The 25,277-nt window shown below is 43.0% G+C and overlaps 1 protein-coding gene across 2 annotated transcripts in view; it reads left to right on the top strand.

Annotated features, from left to right (window-relative positions):
* LOC108934668 (low-density lipoprotein receptor-related protein 5-like) overlaps positions 1 to 25,277 on the top strand; it is a 44,391-nt gene that overhangs the window by 643 nt on the left and 18,471 nt on the right. Inside the window, exons 2-8 of one of the 2 annotated variants that reach the window (XM_018752675.2) lie at positions 6,857 to 7,054; positions 8,029 to 8,245; positions 12,836 to 13,033; positions 14,254 to 14,450; positions 16,698 to 16,829; positions 19,985 to 20,381; positions 20,837 to 21,008. In XM_018752675.2, coding sequence (XP_018608191.1) covers positions 6,857 to 7,054; positions 8,029 to 8,245; positions 12,836 to 13,033; positions 14,254 to 14,450; positions 16,698 to 16,829; positions 19,985 to 20,381; positions 20,837 to 21,008 — 1,511 coding nt within the window. The remainder of the gene's footprint in view (positions 1 to 6,856; positions 7,055 to 8,028; positions 8,246 to 12,835; positions 13,034 to 14,253; positions 14,451 to 16,697; positions 16,830 to 19,984; positions 20,382 to 20,836; positions 21,009 to 25,277) is intronic. The other variant, XM_018752676.2, reaches the window with a different exon arrangement.

Here is a 25,277-nt window from a genome sequence, read left to right as displayed (position 1 = left end):
GCGCTCCTCTCGACGAGTCCCAGTTCCTTCATTTTTGCACACATTTTTTTTTCTGGGTATAGCTAAGCAGGGACACTCGCTCAGTTAGTAGTTAGTAGTGTCCTTCACACGAGTCTCTTTTGAAAACACGTTTAAAATACATCAACGCGACTGCGATTAGTCTTAGAGTAAAACGCATGGGCGATCATCATCAAAGCAGCCGTGGAATTTAAAACGGACCAAAAATGAGTCGGACTGGGTATAAACAATTAAAAACGCCGCGTTAAACAATCTGTGACTGCTAGACACTTGAGGACAAAGTGCAAAGTTGGAGTTCGGAACGGATTTCACTAAAAACTCTGGCTGTCATTTCTGCTTCTCCCGTCAGCCTGAAGTGTCATGATAACATCATCAAGATGTAGCTAAAAACAAACGAGTACAATTATTTTCCCACTGACTGTAGTGTATCTCCTCATCATAACCTTTGCGTTTGATGTGCTTTAATTAAAGAGTGTAACTCGAGACATGTGTACAGGTAGAGTAAAAGTTCATCAGCTAAGTGCATGAATCAGTATGTGTCAAACATTCAGTTTAACTTATCATGTTCATTACCTGTTTATTTATTGAAGCGATAGTTTTTTTTGTTTTGAGTTTGACACATTATGTCACGCAGTGAAGAGGGAAAAAGTTCTGTTCTAACAAAAGTTAATGCTCCTATATTTATACATTTCTGCTTTGTTTTGGCTAAATAAATTTGCTGTAAGAATAGCTCAAAACTAGCTTTGTGTGAAATTCATTATTCTAATAATACTGTCCTTATTAAACAGTTTCTCCGATTACTAATGAGCAGCTGAAACATTCGTTAGATTTTGATTCATGGAAGATTTCCAGAGTCTTGGATTTTACATTTATTCATTTAGCTGAAGCTTTTCTCCAAAGTGACTTACAATTATTTACCCATACAGCTGGGTGATTTTACTGGAGCAATTCAGGGTAAAGTCCCTTGCTCAAGGGTACTGCAGCCAGAGGTGGGGATCGAACCTGCGACCTTTGGGTTCAAAGGCAGCAGCTCTAACCACTACACTACCAGCTGTCCCCTGGATGGGTTATATTTGGTGTGAATTAAATATAATATATGTATCTGTCATGTATAAATATGTAACGCGTGTGTATGTATGTATATATACATATATATTTATTTGCGTGCAGTTCTAGGTATCTAAAGTGATGTAGGCCTATAGGCGAATCACACAAATACATGAGGTGGAAGGCTACAACATGGTTCTTTATGGCTGTCAATATCTTTCTTACAACCTAAAATAAGAGTTTTAAAAATGTCTTATTTATGTATATCTCAGAGGACATATTTCTGGAATTATCTGGCAAACCAAACAAAGGGGAAAGGAGTGTTAACTGTAATCCACTGGCACAACAGCAGCAAATATTCAAAATATCACACCTTGAACTTTCTCTTGTATACTAGTTATGTCCTCTTTTCCGTTTACATTTACGTTTATTCACTTAAGGCGCTTTTCTCCAAATCAGCATACATCTCATAGAAAATATAATTTGTGCAGTACATTAGGAGAAAGAGATATAGTTGCAGATGTGTGATTCTTAAGTACAGTTAAGTGGATACAGTTGCGTGGATATTGAATGTGGACGTGAAATCTGAAGTCATAGGTCATTCATCAGATTGCCTTTTAGTATAAACAGAGTTCAGCTTTTGTGTTGTGCATACTGCAGGTTGCCAATTCATTATTTGGTTTGACTCTTAAGGATTTTGTCAAGAGTGGATATTCTAGGTGCTCAAGGCATCATGAAACGGATCAGAGCAATTTGCGGGATCAGAATGAGGTCTTGGAATGACTCTGTAATTAATGCCTTTGGGGGAGGGAAATGTGCCCTGCCTTTTCAACCGCCATTTAGTTTTTGTTTGTTTGCATGAAGAACATTTAAATGCAAGTCTTTGTGTACAAAACAGTTCTAAGAAATGTCTTATTTTTCTTTAATATTCCAATTTACTTTCAAGATGGCACATTTGCATGCAAATATCAACATGCACAAAATCTCTGCTTGTGTGTGAAACGCTGCGTTAGCGACTGGGTTTACAATTTGGTGTGCCCTGCCTCGTAAATGATCACGCCGAAGGAAGGATTTGGAAAGACCTCTTGGTGCACTGTAATAAATAAGTTTGAAGGCAGTCTGGAAGTGGGATGAGAACATTGTATTCGTACATGAGGGCCAAAATGGAGAGCCAATGTTCTTGCACAAACTCTTTCAACTTGCTCTGTGTTGAGTTCCTCAAACTGCTTGCCAAATGACGATATAAAGCAGGGTTATACTTCTTCTTCTTCACAAAAAAAAACTAGAGAGACTTGCTCTGATTATATCTATTTTGTTTAATATTAGTAATGCAGAGTACTAGTGATTTGAAACCAAAGAGCAATTGATAATTTCTTTATTCTGGATTTTATCTATTATTTAGTAAAGATATTTTTAAAGAACAGATTACTGTGTTCAGGACAATAGAGCAAAAGGCAAGAAGTTGCCTCACCACATGCAAGGAGAAGTCACTCAATCTCCATTATGTTAACGTTGGAGTTGAAGTTCTCAGGTGACTTTGCCGTGGACTTGTGGAAAGCTGTGTGTTGGCAACTCGAGGCTTGTTGCTCTCAAGTCCTTATGCAAAGGTGTTTCCATTTTTGTTTCTTAAATGGAAGAGTAACATTGAATGTACTCAGATGTACGTTATGCATTTTTGAAGTATGATTCAGCAGCAGTGAGACTGAATGGCTCGCCAATTTAGGTTGGTGTCAAGTGCCTTCTAGTCAGTGTTGACTCTTGGTGACAACATATAGGATGCTCTGTCATCCTCTTGTTTCCATAGGCTGGAAAATTAAGGCAGAATATGATAATCTGTGCACACGCTGCTAGTTTGTAGGTATCACGAAATAAATTAAATTCTCTTAAAATTTCCATCTCTACTTAGTTATATTGAATATTATAAATGATGTAAGTGTGAATAATTCATACCTGTAAGATATTAAAGATTATTTTTTTACATGTCTTGCATTGGAAAAGATTATTTTCATTGACTATTGAAATACTTTGAAGTGAAAGGACTTTGCTCTTTTCATGCTATGTTTTGTCTGGGTGAAAACGGTCGTACGTTTTGGGCTGAGTTTGTAAGTGGAGGAAGTGTGAATATGATTTAACTGTTTTGGGCCAAACAAGGGAAAAACGGGGAAAGTTTTTCTTGTATTCCCAGACTTTTTCGTATGGGTTTTGTGAAATATGAGAAGTTATTTATTCACTTTCCTGCTGGCAGGTTTGGGGAGTGTGATTGAAAATTGTTGTAAGTCTAGCGGTCCAGCTTTGCCGTCACCCACACGCTCGCTAACGTGCAATCGCACACACTTTGTGCCTGGAACCTGGAATCTGTACACCTCAAATGGCAGAGAGTGCTCCGATAAGCCTTTTAAAAAAGAGCAGAGAGTCAAAACACACCAAGAAGTATGTGTGTGGAAAGGAAGGTGTGGACTTCTTACTGCTCAAGTGAGGTGAAACGACCTCTGTGATGTTTGCTAGGCTTTTGCCTTCGCCGCTAAACCCCTCCCGTCCTGCGGGAGGCTCGTTGTTGGCGGCGACAAGCCGAGACCGCTCAGCTGTTCCATTGTGCTCCCTTGCCAATAATGGCCGAGCCGCGTGCGGCCAGGTGCTGCTTGTCCTCCTATCGTGAGACCGGAAAAGCCGGTATCTCACAATGGTTCAAAGGTTCGCTCGAGCCGGGCCCAGAACGGTCCCGGGCGGGCGGACTCGTGAAAGGAAGACGTTCCCGACTTGCGTGCGGCACAACGCCGTACGCCAAAGAGCTGCATGTGTCGGAGGCGTTGAGCTCCGTGAGCGTTTTGCTCCGTTTGGAGTTTTGCCGTTAGGTTCACCGTTCCGTGTTGTCTCGCTGCTTATTGTATAACTGCGCCCCTCCTTATCTGATGGGTAACGAGTGGGCGGGCCGGGGCAAGACCGAAATACTGTGAACTTGGCACATTTTCACATTGTTCTGTAGCTGTGTACATCGCTTCCCTCCAGTGCTGCCGTTTGGGCTCACCTTAGAAGTTAATGACAGCAATTTGTATTTAACTGACAATTTTGCTCAAGGTGACTTACAGTGCTAGGTGTCCTCCGTTACGTTTCTTTCAAAGTACCGTCTGGCCACGTGCACGATAATGTAGTGCACGACCTGACTCTCGCTGTTGCCGGTTAAGTCACCAGTTCATCTGGAACGCATCTTTAGACGGTGGGAGGAATCCGGCCAGCCAGGAGGAAACGCGCTCGAACACGGGGGAAGCGTGTAAACTCCACGCGGGCCCAGGTCCAAACTCACGGCCCAGGAGCTGCGAGGCACCGGTGCTTTGCTTCCTATTTTCTGTATTTTGTTGCCATTGTGATAACAGGTTCGGTCGTCTTGTCTGCGTGAAATGCGCAAGAACAGTGAAAAGTGCAGTAAGGCTGCTCCGATTTTACTCCCGGATCATCTTTTGCTGCGATTTCAACAAAATGCTGAAAAGCACTCATCTGTATTTGTGCACATTGATGGCAGCGAGCGCGCGTACTTCTGAAGTTCCACCGAAACGTTGCCTTGGACTGCCTCTCTTGCTATGAAAATCGTTAAGTTTTTTTTGTTCCTAAAATGACATTTTCGGGGGAAATCCTTGTAAGTCACTTGGGAGAAATGTCGCTTTTATGAACGTGTGCGGATATATGGCTCGCTGTAACCAAAAGCTGTGCATTTTTAAGAGCGTAGTGTCGTTGTTGGTTCCGCGTGATTTCTGGCGCACGTGCAGTGGCGAAGGGCTAGTATCGCACTTGCAGATTGGCTGCTCTGATCGTCATAAAACTGCAGCTGTTGAGGATAAAGCCCCCACCCCTTCTCACCCCCCCCCCCCCAAACATGCATACCGCTTCCCGTTGTGCACTGTTTATTCCCATATTATATGTAGCCTCCTGGGGTAAACCATGACCAAATCCTCACTGCTGGCGCAGGGCTTTGGCCTATCGATGTCCCATCGCTTTGCGCTCGGGGAGACGTAGTTCTCGTCCCGCAGCTCCACGGAATTGCGGCAGGCCGTCGGCGTCAGCCCTGGGCTCTCTCGCTCTTGCTCCGGCGGCGTGTGATGAACGACACGAGCTGCAGCCAAAGCAAAGCGCTGGAGCGGTGGGGTCCCGCGAATTGCTCGGCCATGAAAATAAGTTTGAGTTCATGGAGCACTTCTCCAACTTTCAGTGTTAGCTTGGGTGTGGTAATTGTACGACGGGCTAACGTTTTAAAAAAAAAAAAAAAAAAAAAATAGTGAAAAGAGCCATCTGTCTGCCCAGTCTCGCTTTCTGTGACAGAAACACTGTAAAAAGCTCATACTATGCATTACTCATGTTCTTAGGTGATGCGATGTTTCATTCATGTTTTCATTCATGTTTCATTTGATGGATTTTGCTGTCCTGCGGTGCACCGAATGTCTGCACGGAGCCTACATACTGGTTCTTTAGACCGTTATTCATGTATCATGTGAGTGCATGTGGGAGCTGGTGACTCCATCCCTCGTTTCCCATTCTCCCCCGGTCTGTTGCTCAACTCTCCGTGCGCTTTCTGAAGGATGGGATGTTGTGGCCGCTCGCTTGAAACACCAGATGAACCCCTTTCCCAAAGCATGACAATTCCTGCGCTCCTGTGTCTTTCCACCACCACGTCCTCGTTGTGACGCTAGTCACCCGTGTAGCTTTTTGCCTAATTTTTTTTCTCCTGTTGGACAGTAGGGACCGGGGAGATGGTAGGAGATGGCTGAGGGAGGCCCGATTACTTTCCCCCAGTTTATTTGTAAGGCTTGTCAGCTCACTTGCCCCATGACCCTGTGATAATTAAGCAGGCTGAAAGCCCATCATCTTGGCACCAGGTAAAGATGGCCTGTAAGCTGTGCTTACTTTACTTCCTGCTGTCAGGAGAGGAAGTTCTCAGGATTAACTCTTTGTCAGCAGTGAAAGGACTGAGCTCCAGGTCTCTGGACCCATCTGACAGTTATGTCAAAAACGAATAAATCGTTATATATAAATATAATGATAATCTTTGTGTAAATATTTTGCCCTTTGTTACACAGGTACGGGTAACGCCCTCCACCGGTATGTCTTCCTCATCAGTATACGGTGAAGTGAGCATACTTGTCTTTTGTATCGTGCGGCAGAACTGTGGATGTGATTTACAGCTAAACAGCATGTTAACAGCCTTTTTCAATTTTAAAAAAGAAAAAAAGTGAACCTGTGGCAATCCAGCAGTTGTCTTTTTTCCGTTATGCGTGCTTTTGACTTGGAAGGGCACTGAGATGATGGAGCACGAATTGAGTGAGTGTGTGTGTGTGTTCGTGTTCAAGAGTGTGTTTAAATACGCTTGTCTTCACTTTTGTTGTAGCTCTGGTAAAGGTGAGTGCCAGCCCAAACCGATAACTCGCCCTTCTCTTCACCTCAGCTCTGGCACCCAAGTGTGTGCCGCCACACCATGACAACAGCCTGGGTCACCATGGCCAACCATTCAGTTGCTGCTGTGACGGTGTGACTAAACTGGCCTCCAGCAGTCTGGATAAACGCCTGTGTAAAAACAAACTCATTTGAAATCAGTAATCTCATTTTCGGCAAAGGCAAAATGTATAGTAACGTTCTTGCTTGTCTAACAGAATGTCAATTCGGTGGGGGCTTTATTAAAAAAAAAAAAAAAAAAAAAAAAGTGCTTTTAGTCAGAGCTTAACCTTCCCTTAGGTAGACATGTTAACAAATTTAAAGAAATTTTTTCACTTGTTTCATTTCTTGTCATCTTCTTTGCTCTTCTCAGGGTCTCCGCTGCTGCTGTTTGCGAACCGACGCGATGTGCGACTGGTGGATGTGGAAGGCGGGAGGGCCGAGTCCACGGTCGTGGTCAGCGGCCTGGATGTGGTAGCGGTGGACTTTGTCTTCTCCGAGGGGCTGATCTTCTGGACAGACGTCAGCGAGGAGGCCATCAAGCAGACATACTACGACCAGTCGAGCAGTGGTAGTGCATTGGCCTCTCCCCCGTGGCACTGCATTGTTTTGCACTTCTTGACAACAAACAGCACTTTGTCTCCTGACTGTGATCAGTGTCTTTTTTTGCCCCACGGCTGTTCATGCTTTTCCGTAGCTTTACAATTCATGCAACCCCCAAACTGTAAAATTAGCTTTAACTCAACCCTATGTGCTGCATTTTCATTTAATAATCTGATGCTTTTCTCCAAAGTGACTTGGTGTTCAGTTACACTGATTTACCCATTATTACAACAGGGTGAATTTTATACGTTTTTATACATGTTAGGGTTCAAGGTTAGTACCTTGATTAAGGGTACTGCTGTAGAAGTGAGATTAAAACCTTGGTCTTTCAAGGGCAAAGTGGCAGCTCTAATCACTGCTCCACCTGCTGCTCCAAAAAGAATTTAATAAGTCAATAGTACATGGTTCTTATTTTTAGGCATCTCTATCCTATCCTACAAAATTTTGTCCTGCAGTTTCCCTTTTTTTAAATTAGTTTTGTGAACAGTGCCAGGTCAGTGACATAGAGAGAGAGACGAGACAGGACATTGGGATATAACACATGTCCACGTGAATGATGTAAACTTTTTTATTTTTGGGGGGACATAGTATGTTTGTGTTGGGTAACTGTTGTTTAAGATCATTGCCTATATTTACTGGCGTGTTAATAAGCCAGCTGTTCCAGAGTACTGGAGTGCTTTGTGTTGATATACCTTTTAACATAATACAATTTCTACATACTATACATAGTCAGTAACACAATAAAATCATTGTAGGTGAAGCAAATCTGATAGCCTTAATTTGGTCCCAGAGAATTTCAGTGGGATGGGGGGGAAATCAGTTTATTTAACTCCGTCATGGAGATGAAGAAATGATGACTGTGGAGTAAAATGTGTTTAGAAGAGATGGGTGCACCCCTTGACCGCCACCGCCCCCCCCGGTTTTTCGTCTTCTGTTTCTTAGCTGTGAAAGAGGCCACTCTAGGCTCTGGCCGGACTGTACTGGCAGGCCTGGATTCCCCCGATGGCCTGGCCTGCGACTGGCTCGGACACAAGCTCTACTGGACCGACTCGGAGACTAACCGCATTGAGGTGGCCAACATGAACGGCAGCTTCCGCAAGGTTCTGTTCTGGCAGGACCTAGATCAGCCCCGGGCCATCGCTTTGAACCCGGCCCATCGGTAAGTATCTTGGGTTTAATGCTTCTCTAGGGGGTTGCCACCCTCCACTCGATCTCTCTAGGTGTCACAGACCTAGAACAAATGTAAACATCTCCACAGTGGTCCCGTGGAGGAACTTTGTGGCTCTGTTGTCCGCTTCTTTTTGTTCTGTGAACTTATTCAGCAGGACGCCCCATTGGTGTAGGCAGCCGTTGGAGTCTGTCCACTGACCTGTGAGGTAATGTTGTTTTTCACATCGACTCCTGGATATGTTGAGGTCACAAGACAGTTAAAAATGAATGTCTTCACTTAAGCGATTCTCTCTTGAAAAAGCTCTGGACTGCCTTCAGTGCTCTGGATTTTGACCTGAAATGTTAACCTTGTATGTCTAACTTTGTGGTGTAGTACGAGAATTATCAGGTTGGAATATTTTTTTGAACATAAATTAAGCTATCTTCACTACTTAGAGGGGGATTTCCTGTGAATCCTAATGTTGGACAGGATTTCATCTGAGTTGTCTGTTCCTTTGCTTTAAAATTTTTGTCCCTAAATAATCTGATCTGTTCCTGTGAGATATTTGTTTTCTCCAAAAGAATTTCTGCCCTCAACGATTGCATTTACATTTATTCATTTAGCAGATGCTTTTGTCCAAAGCGACGTACATCTCAGCAAAAGTACAATTTATGCATTGTACTTTTTGTACAGATTGTTTGCATTTTGTTACACTGCTATGATATAATGCTGACAGTCAAGATAGGCATATCGTTTGTTTCTAAGGTCGTGCCAGTAGTACAAAAGGTACAAAGTGAAAGTATCTCAAATCACTCCTCATAAAAGTTTAAATCTTTCAGCTTTCAGTTTAATATCTGCTGCATTAGAGTCGAATGTGTGTTTTCTTATTACACACCAGTGAAGGGCGAGGTGTTTTAACAGTCCTAACAAACTGCCATCTCAGGTTTTGTCTTGTTTGTTTAAAGGCTTTTTTGCAGACTCAGTCCATCAGGCATTCTTGCTGTTATTGCCTTATTCTGAATTCAAGTTATTGTGTTTAAATTCTCCCCAGCTGTTGAAAGCGGATAAAATTGCTTTTCGTGCAGTTTTATATCATCGTACTGTTTTATGACAAATAAAGCAAGGTTCTGAATATAAAACGCTGTGGCTAAAACTGGTGGAACAGCTTCATATTTGTGAAGCTTTCTTGTTTTGATGCTGTCCACAGCTTTACCTGGTTTTCAGTCACTGCACTTGAATCTGACCAGTGTAGTCTGCAGTGTAGTGTAGTCTTTGTGGATGAGAGCATCTTCTCTGGAATCGGCTGAAGTATATATATATATTTTTTTTTTTTAGTTCTCACTATTACGAAGAACCATGTGAAGAAGACTTCACAGGACGTGTTTTTCTTCAGTCAGCTTGGCTTCCCTCCACCCCCCTTTCTTTAGAGCATACCAACATAGACATGTGCATACCATCTTGGATCATTGGGGTTCACAAAAGGAAAATTCTATATCAACTAAACGTTTGTTGCCATAGCTGAAAGTTTACTTCAAATAATCTGGACAAAAGTAATTCGGGCAGGACAATGAGATACGTAAAAGGAAAATTGTTTGACGAATGCATCGATAATCCCCAAGTCTCTGCATTGCAGAGACCTTTAAGTGGTTTACTGGAGTGAGGATATCCAAAAAGAAGAAACTGGGATTTGCAAGACTCCTGCCTATTTGTGGAAACAGACATTTATTATGCTTTGTGTATCATTATTCAGTTTAAAAAAAGTATTGTTTAAAAAAAAAAAAAAAAGTGGTTTAATTTCTTCAGTTGTATGTCATTAAAAGGAAGTTATGTCATTAAGCACATGCAGCCCAGCAGGTAACGTAATGGCTGTTAATTGTATGGCTTCATTTATTGCTGGCAAATAAACACAGCTTGTCTAGTATATTCATCATACTGGCAGGCTTCAGTGCGAAAACCAGTATAAAGCAGACCGCCCAAACACAGAAACAGTTGGACTTTATTATAACCCTTTTTTATACTGGTAAAAAAAAATTAACACAAAAGAGAAGAGCTTTTTAAAGAGGAAATGCCAAATGCTGCTACCGGTGTAACTTCTCTTGGGTTTGGTGCTAATTTCCCCCGGGCTCATAATTCTGCTTGTTCTGATTAGTATGGATTTAATTCCTGGACCATGTGGCTGTTGTTCTTCACTGCTGGTGACCATGTTAACACTGGTGCCAATGAGCATGGGATTTGAGTGCGGGTGGCTCTGGTTTCACACCAAAGCATTGCTTCAGCAGCAGCAATAGGCAGAACAATACAAGGCCCCTGCCAGGGGGTGGGGTGGGAGGTTGTTTGATTTTCTTGTTCGGCTTGCAGGGTGGCCTGGTGTTCGATAAGTATTTGTGTTGCTGGTATGGTGTCCTCTTACTTGGATGTAGTAACTTATGAGTCACCAGTTTTCCCCACCGTATGCTTTTACTGGCTTTGTAACGTATTTGTCTTCAGATTTTTTAAAAACCTTTCTCAGAATATTAAGGAACTTGTTTTGATAGCTCAGGACTTGTTGTTTTATGTCAGTACATTTTAGAGAAATGTGTGTTTAAATTTCTTTGTTGTATAGAATAGTGGTTTGACTTGGGTTTTACCCAAAGATTGCTCTATTGTACGCTGGTTCTTTCTTATGAAATCTCTATCCCTTTTCAAGTTGGTAACCAGTTCCTGTTTTCATTTGAAAAAAATTAAAGAGTGTGTGTAGGCAGACATTTAAATCTCTTGTTCAGAGTACCTGGTTTTGCGCCATAGTACCAGTGAAAAGTCTGAGTACACCTGCTTGAAAGAAGACTTGCCTCCACTCAAAAAAAAAAAAAAAAAAAAAAAACCACAGAAACTGGATTTTTGAGGAGCAGCAGTCGATCTTATGGACTGAGTCACACTGTTAAATATTTGAGCCCGAGTGGTGAGTATATGTAACATGCAGAGTGGGTTTGTCCAGTATGGAGGCGGCAGTGTCATGGTCTCTGTTTGCTTTGGTGGTTTTGTAGTTAATCTTTACCAAATTAGTAGCAATCTCAAACAATATGGCTATTATAGCAAACTTCAGAGGAATGCCATCCCATCAGGATTATAGACAGTTATCTAGTCATTCATTCTTTAGCAAGTTATGGAACAGGGACACACCTCAGTGTTCTGCAAGGAGAAACTGGTAGTTTAACATGTCTGCACTCAATTTAATTCCTGCTGTACTACCCTTAATCAATGTATTTACCCTGAACAGATGCATTAAATCATACCCAGCTGTATAAATGGGTAAATCAGTGTAAGAAGCTTATTGTCCAAATATTCCATATAAGATGTCATGGGCAAACACATCAGATAAATAAATATTATTAATTATTGGATTGAAAAAAGTTATAGTTAATAACCTAGCAGCGGACCCATTCATGGGCTGACGTGCAGGTGCTCAGAAACTAAGCCTTAATATGAACTACAGCAAGAAGCATTTGTCAACCCCATGTACTCATCTAGAGATAAACAAAAAGGACTGAAACAATAAGGGTAAAATAACATCGTAAGGCGTCTTTGTTGGGCAAACGGGGAATGTCTTTATCAGGCTTTTTTTTTTTAGCTGCTTTTTTCTCGATTTGTCTTCCATGCTGATCTTCTAGCTAGTGCAAACCCCTTGACAGACATGTCGGCCCTTTGGCCTACATTTAGCGTTCACTGTGTCTGACGTTCATCCTAGCCAACATTGTGAAACATGGTACTCCCTTTGATGGTCGTGTTGCGTATCTTTCTTGGTAACGGCTAAGTGCAGGCTGAGAGCTCTCTCCGTGACTAGGAGCATTTGTTTATTAGTCAGCCAGTTTTTGGAAGACGTGGTAGGACTCAAACTTGGGTAGAATTTCCCACATTCCTGTATTGTCTTGAGAGCATTCTCTTTGCGTGAAACTTGATTCACGTTGAGAACCTGAGCACAGAGTTCTACAAAATGACTCTTGAATCTCTGAATAACTGACTAAAGTCTGACTCATACTGACCCAAGTAACATCCCCTGCATTGGAATTTCAAGGGAAAACCACACCAGTTACCTGAATTATTTTCAGATGACTTGTATCCCTTCCTTTTCCATTTCTGTATACGAATGTAGATTCTTTAGGTTTAATTAGTCTACATTTTACCCACAGACATATGTCAGCTAAAATTATCTGCCTATTTATGTAAGCTTTCAATAGAGAAACACCCATTCTAATTCTCATTTCCTGCTACTTATTCATGACTTCTTCCTCTGCTGTTGTTGCTCTCTTTTCTGCTTCTTTTCTCCCTCTGCTCACTGCCATGCCACTTTGGGGATATACAAGCAAGCTGTGCTTCAAGATGTGCACCACTGAGATAGCAGGTTCCATTTCAGGTGCATCACCCCTCACATTGCTTTTCTCAGGGCGTCTAAATCTAAGTGAGAAACTCAAAGAGAAGGATACCATCAGGGCAGGGCAGAGGAGAAGGTTGTAATCTAGAAAGAGTGTACTGTGTGGAATAAAGCAATGTGAGTAAACCCTGTGTTTGCATCACTTATTAAACGTCACATGAGATTGAAAGACCTTCTTCTCTCTTCCTTAGATACATGTACTGGACAGACTGGGGGGAGGAGCCCCGCATTGAGCGAGCTGGGATGGATGGCAGCAACAGGCAGATCATTGTGGAATCCAACATCTTTTGGCCAAATGGTCTGACGATTGACTTGGAGGAGCAGAAGCTGTACTGGGCAGATGCCAAGCTCACCTTCATCCACAGGGCCAACCTGGATGGTTCCTTACGGTGAGGGGTCCCTGCTGTCTCCTCTAAGCCACCGTGAGATGTTTGTCTCCTGTCTGGGAGTCATCTGGATGTTGTTGCTTGGGAAATGGGCTGCGGTGACTCAAGTTGGCACGATCTTCCGTTCAGCTTTCCAGAAGGACCTGTTTTGCGCAGCTAGAGACGCAAGTCCGTAGGTAATGGAAACAAACTCTTGCTTCGACTCTGGCTGGTTGGGAGGTGCGGTGGAGCAACTGTTGTAACGGACTTGTGGCATCTGATTAAGATCTCCACTGAGAACCATTCCAGCCACTCCCCGTGACCTCGTCATCCACAAGTTAACCTAACCTTGAAGTCGCCTCTGTGATTTTCTGTGTAATCCTGCCTCCCCCAGCACTGGTGAGAAGTCCCAACCCGGGCCCCTAGCTTTAGTTTCCTGCTTGAGCCTGTGCTGCAATTTCAATTTTAATGAAAAATTCTGTCTGTACATTCTGGAATGTCTAATTTTTGATGTGTGAGAGGGTTACGGTATATAGTACTGTTTGCATTTCAGACAAGTTACAACCAGCTGTGTTGTTTCTGCTATATTAAACTGAGCCACGTCACACTGTAAAGTATGTTCCAGTGCTTAAAAATTTTTAAAGGCTGAATTTTTGCTTGTCCTTTGTTAGTGATTTAACCTGAGCATCATTCATATTTTATTTTTTTCTGCTGTATAGTTGTATGCCTTTAATGGGCACTTTTCTGACGGTCAGTTGAGCAGCATTTGCTCAGTAACTAATGGATTCTGCACGAAATGTCACTGATAGTGTAATTTGTTTACTTTCATAATAAGAGGTTTTATGGTTTTTACCCATTTCACTGACCCCTTTAGCTCTCAAAACAAGGCTTTAGTTGTTTAGTTGTGTGTATGTGTTTTTTTGGGTAGTTTTTTTACATTTTTATACTTTTCACAGTTGTAAAGATAAACAAGTGCAACTCGCTTTGAATACAGTCGGTTTCTTCGTAATGAAGGGATTTTTTTTATTTTTTAAAAGCATTCCTTTGTAGTGAATGTTCTGTTACTATTTTTTTGAATGAGCAATGGAGAGAGCAAGATACTAATCTTGGTATGAAGGTAAACGGTTATAAATTTTTTAGAACTTTGTAGAAATAGGAACACGCCGTGCTTCATTTTGCAGAAATGCACAAGGTTGAAGTAATCGACTTTATCCATATCTTTTGTGTGTCTGCCTGTGTGACAGGGAGGCAGTCGTCGAGGGCACCCTCACTCACCCTTTCGCCCTCACGCTTTCGGGCGATACTCTGTACTGGACTGACTGGCAGACGCGGTCCATCCATGCTTGCAACAAGGAGACAGGTGACAAGAGGAGGGAGGTTCTCAGTGGTCTCCACTCTCCTATGGACATCCAGGTGCTGGACAAGGACAGGCAACCTAACGGTGAGCCTCACCACACAGCAGTCTAGTGCTACAATTGTATGTGTTCCTGTGCAAAAGTTAGACCACAGTGTTGTGTAAGTGCTGAGTACTAGGTCGCCTGTCTTATCTTTCCTATTTCACATAAACCTCAAGGAATCAAATAATAAATGGAGGTTGTGCCAGACTATAATGTAAAATGTAGGCCGGAACAGGGGCATCACATTTCAGGAAAAATTGTTCCAAGATTCATACTCAGTTGTACAAAAAGCTGAAAATGTACAGTAAGCTGGTTTTGATGAAATTCCATATAAGCTGCATTAACTCGGTTCTTCATCACGGTAGACACAACAGAGAGAAAAGAATCTTGTGAAAAGCTAGAAGGAAGCAACAGGAAGCTCAGAAGAAGCGACACGTCTGAGAGGGATTCCCTCTGCATCGAATGAAGGATAGAAAAGCATTAGGCTGTTTTCCGCTGGATCTTGGTGCACAGTCTGGTCATTTTGTTCTCCAGAGAGTGATAGATTCCGGTGGTTTTCCCTGTAACCCCCAGAGTTCGGCATCACCAGCCCTCAAGGGGCACCCTCCTTTCAACAGCCTTGGTCCTGTTTATTTGCAGAGGAAGCTCCAGGGCCGGTGCTTCATCCTCAGCGTCTCCGTTCCAAAGCCCTGCGCTGGAGATCGCACGATTCTCTACCTTCCCTTGTATAAAGTCCCTTGATTTTTATGTTTTTAATACTTTCAATTTTTTAAAATGCTTTTCATTTTCTTTCCACCTTTTGCTTAGTCCCCCCCCCCATCTCTGGATGTTTTTAGCTGCGCTGAGGTTTGACATTGCATTAAGAATTTTTTTTTTTCTGTCTCCTCTACCAGTTCGCTGCAGAAAAAGTCCTCTCCACTCATTTAAGAGCTTTAACTCTGAACAGTTTTATTTGGAAATTCAGGAGCCATTTTAACCAATCGTTCGCTTATTCATTTCACGGATGCTTTTCCCCAAAGCAACTTGTTAGTCTGCTCGCTTTATCTACGTAACTGGGTTATTTTTACTGGAGCAATTTGGAATAAGTACCTTGATCATTCGCGCTGCAGCAGGAGCGGGGATTTGAACCTGCGATTTTTGCGTGGAAGGCAGTAGCTGCAACCGTTACACTACAGGCTGCTCCACTTAATGCTGTAGATTCAGTTGTGAGTTTTCTAATTAAAACAGTCCAGTAACTGTCGACAAGTATCTTTGCCTGCATATAAATCCAGACCACCTCCTCCTCCACCCCCGTAATTGCTGTCACTCTGCTTCCCTGAGGAATGTCCTCGATCTCGGAGCTGAAAAGCCAGCGGAGGAATGCAACACAACTGTACGCTCCCTTTTGTTTTCTCAGGGCCGCTACCGTCTCAAGCATCTGACCAGCTCTCCAAGTCAAATAAATAATCTGTCTCCACAGACATTGGGGTGAGATGGTTTCCAGCACATTCTGGCTTTCTTCCTCCACCCAAGTGGTGCAGAATGGCTGTTGATGCCTCTCTGTTTCTAAGTTTGTTGCATCTTGACACCTAGCATCCATTATTGTGCAAGCCACTCACAGCCTCTGGGTTACGGTTGAGAGAGTTGCCAGTCAGACGCCTGGGGTCAGAGCGTTTTTTTTTTTTTTTTTTTTTTTTTGGTCTTTATTTTGGGGGGACTAGCTGGATCAGTTTTCAGTTTGCAAACTGATGGAAATTAAAACTAAAATGGCGATACAAGATGTTTTCACGGCTGTGCTTTGGGGAAGCATTTTGCTCTTTCACTGGCGCTTATTATTCATTCATTACCTTTCTTAAATCTGCCATTGTGCGTGATGAAAAAAAATGACATGCAACCAGAACCGAAGTTAAAAAATGGAGACTCCTCTTTACATTGGAACCACAGCAAACGAAAAGTCATGTTGAAAAAATACTGAAATTAGACCTTCTGGAACATTTATGAGTGCATGTCTGCAGTCATTCTGGGAATGTTTTAGTTGGAGCACAATAAAGATTTTACTGTTTTTTTTTTCTTTCAGATAGCAAGTCCAAAAAAACATCAGAAAGTAATGTAGTTAGCGAAGTTAGCTATAAATTGACTTTATTTTTCCTTTAATCTAAATGAAGCAGCACCTTCTCTAGGTAATTGTGGAGAACGTTTTAGTTCATGTTCTTGTTGTAACTGGATGTATATCACTAGCTTTCTTCGTATCCTTGGAGTGAAAGCTTGGGACTTGGAGCTGGTGAAATGACCTGTGTCCGACTTTGCTGCAGTGTCCACCCCCTGTAGCCATGGCAATGGTGGCTGCTCCCATCTGTGCCTGCTGTCCCCTATGGAGCCATTCTACAGCTGTGCCTGCCCTACTGGTGTTCGCCTCCAGGATGATGGGAAGACCTGTCGGCCAGGTGAGCATCTGACCTTCCGGCTCAGGCAGGAGGACCTGCTCAGAAAATAGCACAATGGCTGTTTTCATGTTTTCCACTGATTGGAAAACTTGTTTAACTTCTTTACATGTTTAATACGTGTAATTATAGTTGGCTATTTTGCTGATGGGGGGGAAACAAATTTCTCTTTTTTTTTTTTTTTTTTTGTAGGGGGGTTCTTAAACTCATCTTAAGAGTTCTGCAGAAGGGGTTCGTTCAGTCATAATGGAAAAGATGCAAAAAAGCACCCTCCCGTTTCTGCAATCACAGTATTTCCTTTGTTAAAGCCCCTGTGCATAAACAACCGTCTCTGAGTATGTAGGTGGTCTGGAAGTGTGTTCATATTCGACTTCTCCCTGAAACGTTTTAGGTTTAAATCACTGGGTTATTGTCTTAATCCCTCTGGACGTACGTTGTGCCATGTACATCTTGTTAATCAGTTTATCAATTTTAAGGATTGTGCAGTGCTACTTGAAAGTATCTGCACTCCCTTGTGTCGCTCAATTTTACCACAGCATGGTTATTTAATGAGAAGCAGTCTTTCTCATCTGACATAATAGGTGTGACCAACGACCAATTCCAAATGTTGCTTTAGAGGAAATAATGCATGCAGTACAAGTAGTGCAAGTGCAATAATAAGCAAACACCAGGTTGCATTGGTTAAACCAAGTAAGTAGAATATGATGTGAAAATCATACTCATTTATTCATTTTACAAGTTTAAGGTTAAATTTTATGAGTTTATTGTAATATTCAAGAATAATGACCATCCCCGTAGGTTTCCCATGCTTCGGAGCAGTACTGTATGTGCTTTAACGTTGCGCGTTTCTGAATGTCCATGGGCTTACTTCCTAAAGAATGTTAAGTGGTTATGGGCTGTGTTGATGCGTCATTCCATCCGCACCCCAGGATGGATGTAAATATGTGCTGATGTTCAGCTTTATGTCAATGCTCAGAATAGGCGAGGCAGTGTATTATGGGGAATTCCAGTGCTGATTTCCTCCTCTCCTTTGTCCCCGTCTTCAAGAGAAAGAAGTAACAATGTAAGTTGCGCGTAATATTACAAGTAACTTAATCTGGACATGGGCGAAAATAATTTTTCAAAAAGCATCGCTCGAGTTCTTAGTAGACAAAGAGGATTTGAATGGCTCACTGTATTATGACGTTCACAGCAATGGAGCATTTAATCTAATTTACTGTTCTCAGTAGAGATGTTTGTGCGAAGCGCAGTGTTGACAAATCTTTATTATTGCAGTCACATTCAGAGTGCTTTGACAGACTTAATCTATGACAGATGGTGGCTCTAGGTCAACTGCTCCCAAATGGCGCGATTTGCTATGTCTGCTTCCGCTAATTTTGATCACATCGTCGCCTGGCCTTGCCTTCCTGCTTGTTTCACTTTCAGCAGTCCCGGTTTCTGTCATCTTTTGCCCTGTCTGATTTGTTTAGTTATTTAGCCCTCGGCTTTGTTTAATCTTTTGGTTTGCTTTATCTGCAAATCAAGTTAGTGGAGGAAATCTGGTTTGTATGGAACTGAAAATTTGCTCAGAGCTCATCTGCATTGTCCGGGGCAGGTTTGCTGCCCTGTTACCATGACGGTGGGTGTCCTGTTCTTAGCAGTAATGTCATCCGGCTACTTAGGGTTGCAGATTCATGTGCCGAGGTTCCCAAGAACTTTCATGCATGTTACACCTATGTCAGCCTTTTTTATCTGGTGTGATAGAGAGGGCATATGCTTAACTCTAGGTTAAAAGCGATGTCAGTCTAAGTGCATCGTCCAAGTGCTGGAAGTCTCAAGATTTTCCTCTACGAATTGTGTACTTTTTTTTTTTTTAATGCAAGCAGTGCAGTGACAGAATAAGGTAAGACATGTCAAAATTTAATACATGAATCATGCTGTTTGGAGCCAGCTACGTGGCGTTTTGACCAGTGCACTCATACTTTCTGTCCCGCTGCTTGGCAGAACGATGGCATGTCTTGCAGGGTGGGAGAGGTTGGCATCTTGCAATAAGATCACAACTTGCAGCTCCCAACCTCACAGGTGAAGGTTGGTTCACCTCCCAGGTGCTGAGCTTTGCTTTGGGATAAACCCAAAATGGTTATTTAAAGTGGGGTCTCTCACTGCTCACCCTGTTTGTGTGTTTAGCCGTATGACCCCACCTGCATGACCAGGTCTGCTTGTTTAATTTGTCCGGACCTTGTTTACATTCTTTTTCCTCTTGGACTTTCCTCTCGGGTGTTCTCCCTCCATCCAGAGCGGCTGATAGCTGGGAGATTAATGGGGGTCAGCAGCCCCGAGTCATAATTTGTGTGAAGACAGTGAAAAGACTTATTTGAACCTAACAAAACTCCCTGTGCTGAGATTTTTTTTTACGTTTAAAAAAAATATTGTTGATGGTGCATGTGTCCACATTAGAGCCATTAATCAAAAGCCTGCTGTTCTGTGTTGGTATGTTCTGGACCACGTAAGAGATGCCGTAAATGTTGTTAAAGGTAAATGTGAAATAGAATATTTTTGGTTTCTTGGCCCATGCTTCTCTGTAGCATAAAGTTTGTCATTGTATGGCAGGCCTCTGAAAGGTTTCCCATGTTTTCACTTCTGTAAACTGAATTCTTCCTACTATTTAAATCTGTAGTTAGAATTCAAGGTATTGTGCTCCTATGTTTCAGCTGCATTCTGCAAAATTATTCAGCTGCCAAAAAAAGTGTAGCATGCAAGTGCAGTGTGGAAGCACAACTTAGGGAAATGGTAATGATATAAATTAATGTTCAACACTAAGAGATAAAATTAAAATGCGTCATTGGAGCAATAAAATGAAATGTATCATGGTCTTTGAATTATCAAATAAGTGATTCCCTCCCCCAAATCTTTTCCATGGTTTGAAAGTCTCATGTTGGTTAGATAGCCTGTATTCAGGACATCTGTCGGAATGTCAAAGGTCAAAAGAAAAACTTATCGCTATGTGTAAATGTCACTTGCTGTAGGCCAGATTTTGTATTTTCACTGATTTCACCAGGGAGCAAATTTTTCTCCAAATACTAGGCCTTCAGTAAGGAAATATTTCTAAACTATGATTTAAATTCTGCTCAGAGAACACTCCTTGGTTTGGTTTTCACTGTCATTATTCTTGGACCCAGGAGCCGAGGAAGTTCTGCTGCTGGCCCGGAGGACTGACCTGCGGCGCATCTCTCTGGACCTGCCTGACTTCACTGACATCGTGCTGCAGGTGGATGATATCCGAAATGCCATTGCCATTGATTATGACCCCGTGGACGGCCATGTGTACTGGACAGATGATGAGGCAAAGGGTATACGGCGCGCCCGCATTGATGGCAGCGAGGCCCAGACACTCGTTACTACCGAGATCGACCACCCAGATGGCATTGCTGTTGACTGGGTTGCGCGCAACCTCTATTGGACTGACACCGGCCCGGATCACATTGAGGTCACACGGCTCAATGGCACCTCGCGCCGAATCCTGGTCTCGGAGAACTTGGATGAGCCCAGGGCCATTGCGTTGGACCCAGTCAGAGGGTTAGTATGGAAGACTCGACGACCTTAAAGGTTTGCTCGGGTGGCTGAGTTACTTTAGGATCCGTTTGATTTGTTCTGCCAGGGATTTCAGAAACATTGACAAAGACCTAATAAGCCTGATCATCCTAACTGCTGAAGCAGATGGTCATGGTGGCTGACTTACAGTAACTTGGACTGTAGATGGGACATAGAGTAGCATTTCAAACACTTATGAATACTTAACTGATAGTACGTATGGGCTCAAATGGCAGCACGTTTGTCAGTTCTCTTAAATGTCCAGACAGTATAAAAAGTTAATTTTCAATGTCCTGCCACACAGACACCATTCAGTATTTTTTTTTTTTCTCTTGTTAGTCTGCCCTTCCTTTGTTTTAGAAGTGCAGGATGAGCTGATAATATGGGTATATGGCATCAAATTGCTTGTTAATGTCTTGTTAATCCCACGACTATCACAGATACATGTACTGGACAGACTGGGGGGCGAAGCCAAAGATCGAGCGTGCCTGCCTGGATGGGAGCCAGCGTGTGGTGCTCATCAATTCTTCTCTGGGTTGGCCCAATGGCTTGGCCCTGGACTACGAAGCGGGCAAGCTGTACTGGGGCGATGCCAGGACTAACAAGATAGAGGTAACGTGAAGCGTGAGGGTTGGAAAGTGGTATGTGTTGGGCAATGCCTGGGATTCTGCACTTTCTGGCTGGCTGCGTTCATAATTTTAGTTGTGGAGCGATGACCTCACTGAAGTGCCAACAGCACTGCAGAGCTGATGAGATGGTCCCTCTGCCAACTAGCTGTTGACCGTTAACCAGATATGTCTGTCTCTTTCGAGTGCTCTCCCCCCAGTAACGCGAGGGTTCAAGCACTTAGGCCTTCACACCAGAAAGGTTAATGCCTCTTCCTTTCCACATCCCTCCCATCTCCACTCGAATCTCTCTCGCCTCTTCAGTGTTTCGCTGCAGTCTCCCTTCCTGTGCAAGCCAGGTACCTTGGCTCTCAGAATAGATTTTGAGCATGTTGGGGAGGTGGTGTTCGTTAACCTCAAGTGCTTCAGTGACATGTGACTTCAGATTATTTTCACTGATATGTTCAGCGTTGACATTCATTTTACTTTGCTCAAAACGTGAAGTCCGGCTGTTTTGTTGTTTAAATATCATATTTTTCGGAAAATACGCTGCCTAAATTGTTGGTGTCCTTTCAAAACATGCAACATTCTGTCACATCAATTTTTGCTGCATACATTTTCAAGTGTTGTTTTATACCACAAGAAAAGCAGCATACTTCAGGAAAATACTAGCAGATGTTCTAATGAATCTGTTTAGCTCACAGCGTAAGAGGGGGTGGGCCTCGTGCTCCAAGGGTGGTGCCACAGTGCCCGATGTGAGGGCGTGCTGATTAGACGCAGGTGAACCTTGGTGTCGGGCGAGTGGCAGCTCCTCATTGCGCACTGGGGCCTTCCTGTCTGTGCATTCTGTCCTGGTACAGCAAGGACCCTACACTGCCACCATGTTCCAGGAGCCACTTGGCAGGGCCTCGCAAACAAACCGTCCCTCCTCCCCTTTATCTTGCATCCTATTTGAGCCACCTTCCTACATGCCCATGGTTGACGTGGTTTCGTTTAGTCACGTAACCTCCGCAAATCCTCTTCTGATGCACTGCATTTCGGAAATTAAGATGTGACTCGGGAAACCAAGAGGAAGGGACATGGCATGGCAAATGAGGGGGCTGAACAGGGTGTTAGAGCACTGCAGGCACACTTCTGGGCAGACATTTACTTTCATGTGCTTCTCCCAGCATTAGTCCTCTGGCTTTCTAGACCTCTTGCAGGCAGGCAGGTCTCCTGACTTGTACAGCTTGTGTGAAGTAATTTTTATTAGGGCAGCAGGTAGTGTAGTGCTTACTGTTGTCACCTTGCAGTGTAAGGATCGAGGTTCGATCCCCTGATAGCGTCCTCCTATGTTGTATTTACTCCAAATTGGTTTGGGTTTAAAAAATAAAAATAAAAATCCTCCTTGTGAAAATGCGGAAATTTTTAGGATATTAACCTAACATAGTCAATAACTTTGAAGAAAACTGTTGTTTTTTCATTTAACAAACAATATGTTTCCTTTTTTGCAGGAGAAATGAATGTAGTACACACTCTCTTCACCTGGGATGGCAGGTGTATGGCACATTGCAACTTGGTTTATTTTACGATCAAGTTTACCATTAGGGTATCAGAGTTTAGTTAGCCATATATTTTTTTTCTCCCCCCCCCCCCGTTTTCTTCAGAGCCTTTGCGTTTTTGTTTCCTGATGTCCTAGTTAAAGCGCTCAGGGAAATGTTTTTGGTAATGTAATAATCAACATGCTTCCTTGTCTCTTCCATCTGTGAAAACACCTGTGAGGGTTTTGCCTTGTATCCTGGGGGCACCAACTTTGTATAAGCAATAAATGAAGCAGGAAGGGGGCTGGGTGTCTAGGGGGATGGTTGCCTTTCACAGTGCAGTTAACCAATGGCATGAGTGAGAAAGAAGCTCTGTTGTTTCTTCTTAAGCTGACCCCTCGATCCCACCCCCCCCCCCCCCAATAAGGGCATAAAGGGTGGGCCGCCCCCACCAGACGTGCAGCGAAGCGGCCGCCCTGGCCCTACAGCCCCCTAAACGGCCTCGCGAAGTGTGCGCCGCTCGCTCCGCTTCATCCCGAAGCGGCGGGCCTCGCTGCCTTTCCCACGTAAACCCACATTCCCCTGAAAGAAACAACCTGCTTGAAGTGCTAATGGGCCTGGAATCCTTGCGCTTTAAAGTCAGTCTTAATTTATTATTAAAGTTTTTTGTAGAATGAAGGTTTTGTTCTGGGCCTCCCTTCAGCCTTTTTAAATGCCTACTAATGATTCAGGGCCATTTTTCAGAAACGAAGGGCACATTTACATGTTATTGTTTACCTTTTTTCTTTAGCCCAGGCTTTTTCAAAATGAAATCAACATAGGTCTTGAATGAAAGGTTTTCAGAATGGCTTTTGGCTTTGGAATGTGCCTGTTTGCTGCCTGAATGATTATAAATACAAGTCTGGAAGCCTTGTAGCCCTCCTCCTAGTCTCTTTACTTTCCTTTTTTCCCTTTCCTTCTCTTTCTGTCTTTCATCTCTCGCTCGGAATGATTTTTCTGTGGAGGCATGAAGTTTTTCCCTTGCAGCAAAGTCAGGTTCCTCTGGGACAAGCATCTTCCCACTGTTTTTAATGTAGGTCGTGGTATACACTGTCAGTTCTTTGCTGCAGTTCATCTTCCCACACTGTAAAGCTTTTGAAGCACCTACTCTTTTACCCTGTTTGAATGTGTCCCGTCTTTCGGCAGCTCTGATGCAGAGACTTCTTCTTTTGAAACAAAATGAGTTTGAAACGGCGAAACGAGGCCGTAGCCTTCGTATGCGTGGAGCTAAAAACCAGGATGTTCAACGTGTTCCAGAAATGGTTCTTCTTTGATCTTCAGTTCAGGATTCCTAAAATGTGGTCAAATCACTGGTCTTGGGTCATGTTTTTATTTATTTATTTATTTATTTATATATATTTTATTTTAAATTAAAATGTTTGGGAAATCGCTTCTCTTGGTCACTTTCTTTCAGCATTCGGTTCTCTTGTCGGCATATCGGATCTTATAACTATGGAATTTCCTGCGAACAAAAACGAGATGCTGGCACCGGCCTCCCTTCTCCCCACGGCACAGGCCCCTCTTGTCATAACCGGTGTTGCGTCCTGTAGTTTCATTGCATTAGAAGTTAAGTAGCCACTTGTCTGCGGAGCGGAACTGGTTGTGTAAACTGCCGTTTCCCCCTTGCTGTAGGCTACAGATGTCCTCGCAGTAATTTCAAAGGTCAGAGGGCACTTTGTGCGGTGCACCAGCATCAGCCGAAGTCAGCCAGAAAAAAATGTGACTGCTGACAATGCCTCTGCTGTTTCCTGCTTCATTTTCCAGTACTTATTCACTTTATAAGGAGTGCGCAGGGCAAGGAAAGTGTCCCTCGGCGAATGAAGCAACGTTTCTGCATTTCTAAAATTTGTGAACGTGAACCACCGAGATTTGTTGTCGCAATTAAATGCCCGCCGGTGTGACGCTTTGAGGAAGAGCCACACGACGTAGTCTGGTTACCGAGAAGGCGGTGTGAGCGCAGTCCAAAGAAAGTGGGGAAAATTGACCGGGAACATGACATGCTGCTGTTTTAGTGCTCAACTTTCATCCCTGTCCATCGGTAACAGTGAAATGCCAAAGCTTTCATTCTCTACTGGTTTTCCTTTGCACTGGCTTTCCTTTCCATCTTCTGTTCTTTGTTCACCACTTTCACCAGGTGGCAGGTAAATAATTGCAATGCTAAATACACTACACTGAACTCTGTATAAACATTCCCTGTGATACACCTAGGCAGTTGCGCGCACGCATATTTTGTGGCCATTTAAGGTGTGGATTGATCCCATGTCCAATAACGCAGAGCAGGCGCTGTGCTGCACCATAATATATGATATTAGTCCTATGGGCAGTTTCATCCATTGCAATTAGCATACTGTAAATGCATCAGATGATAATTAAGAGGATGATAGATAAATGTGCTTATGTGCTTGGCTTCTCAGACATCTGCGAACAGACCATACACAGGGAATACTTTAGCCTTTACAAAATGTAACACACATGAGCAGTGCTGGGAAAGAAATGAGACTAATTCAAGAGACATAGTCTGCTGTCCGCTCAGCCAGCTATAGTCCCACCTGGTGCTTAAAACCACAGCCTTCTGGTTCAAAATGTACAACTGATGTAAAACTGTTATACCCGAGGTGGGCAACAATTTTCTTCAAGCCCTTTCTGTGCTGGAATGGCTAAATTTGCATATATTTTATGTTGCATGTTAATTTTGTGGTACAGATGTACATTTTTAG

This window comes from Scleropages formosus, chromosome 11 (assembly GCF_900964775.1).
Source record: "Scleropages formosus chromosome 11, fSclFor1.1, whole genome shotgun sequence".
NCBI lineage: Eukaryota > Metazoa > Chordata > Actinopteri > Osteoglossiformes > Osteoglossidae > Scleropages > Scleropages formosus.
This window is presented reverse-complemented; position numbering and strand designations above follow the sequence as displayed.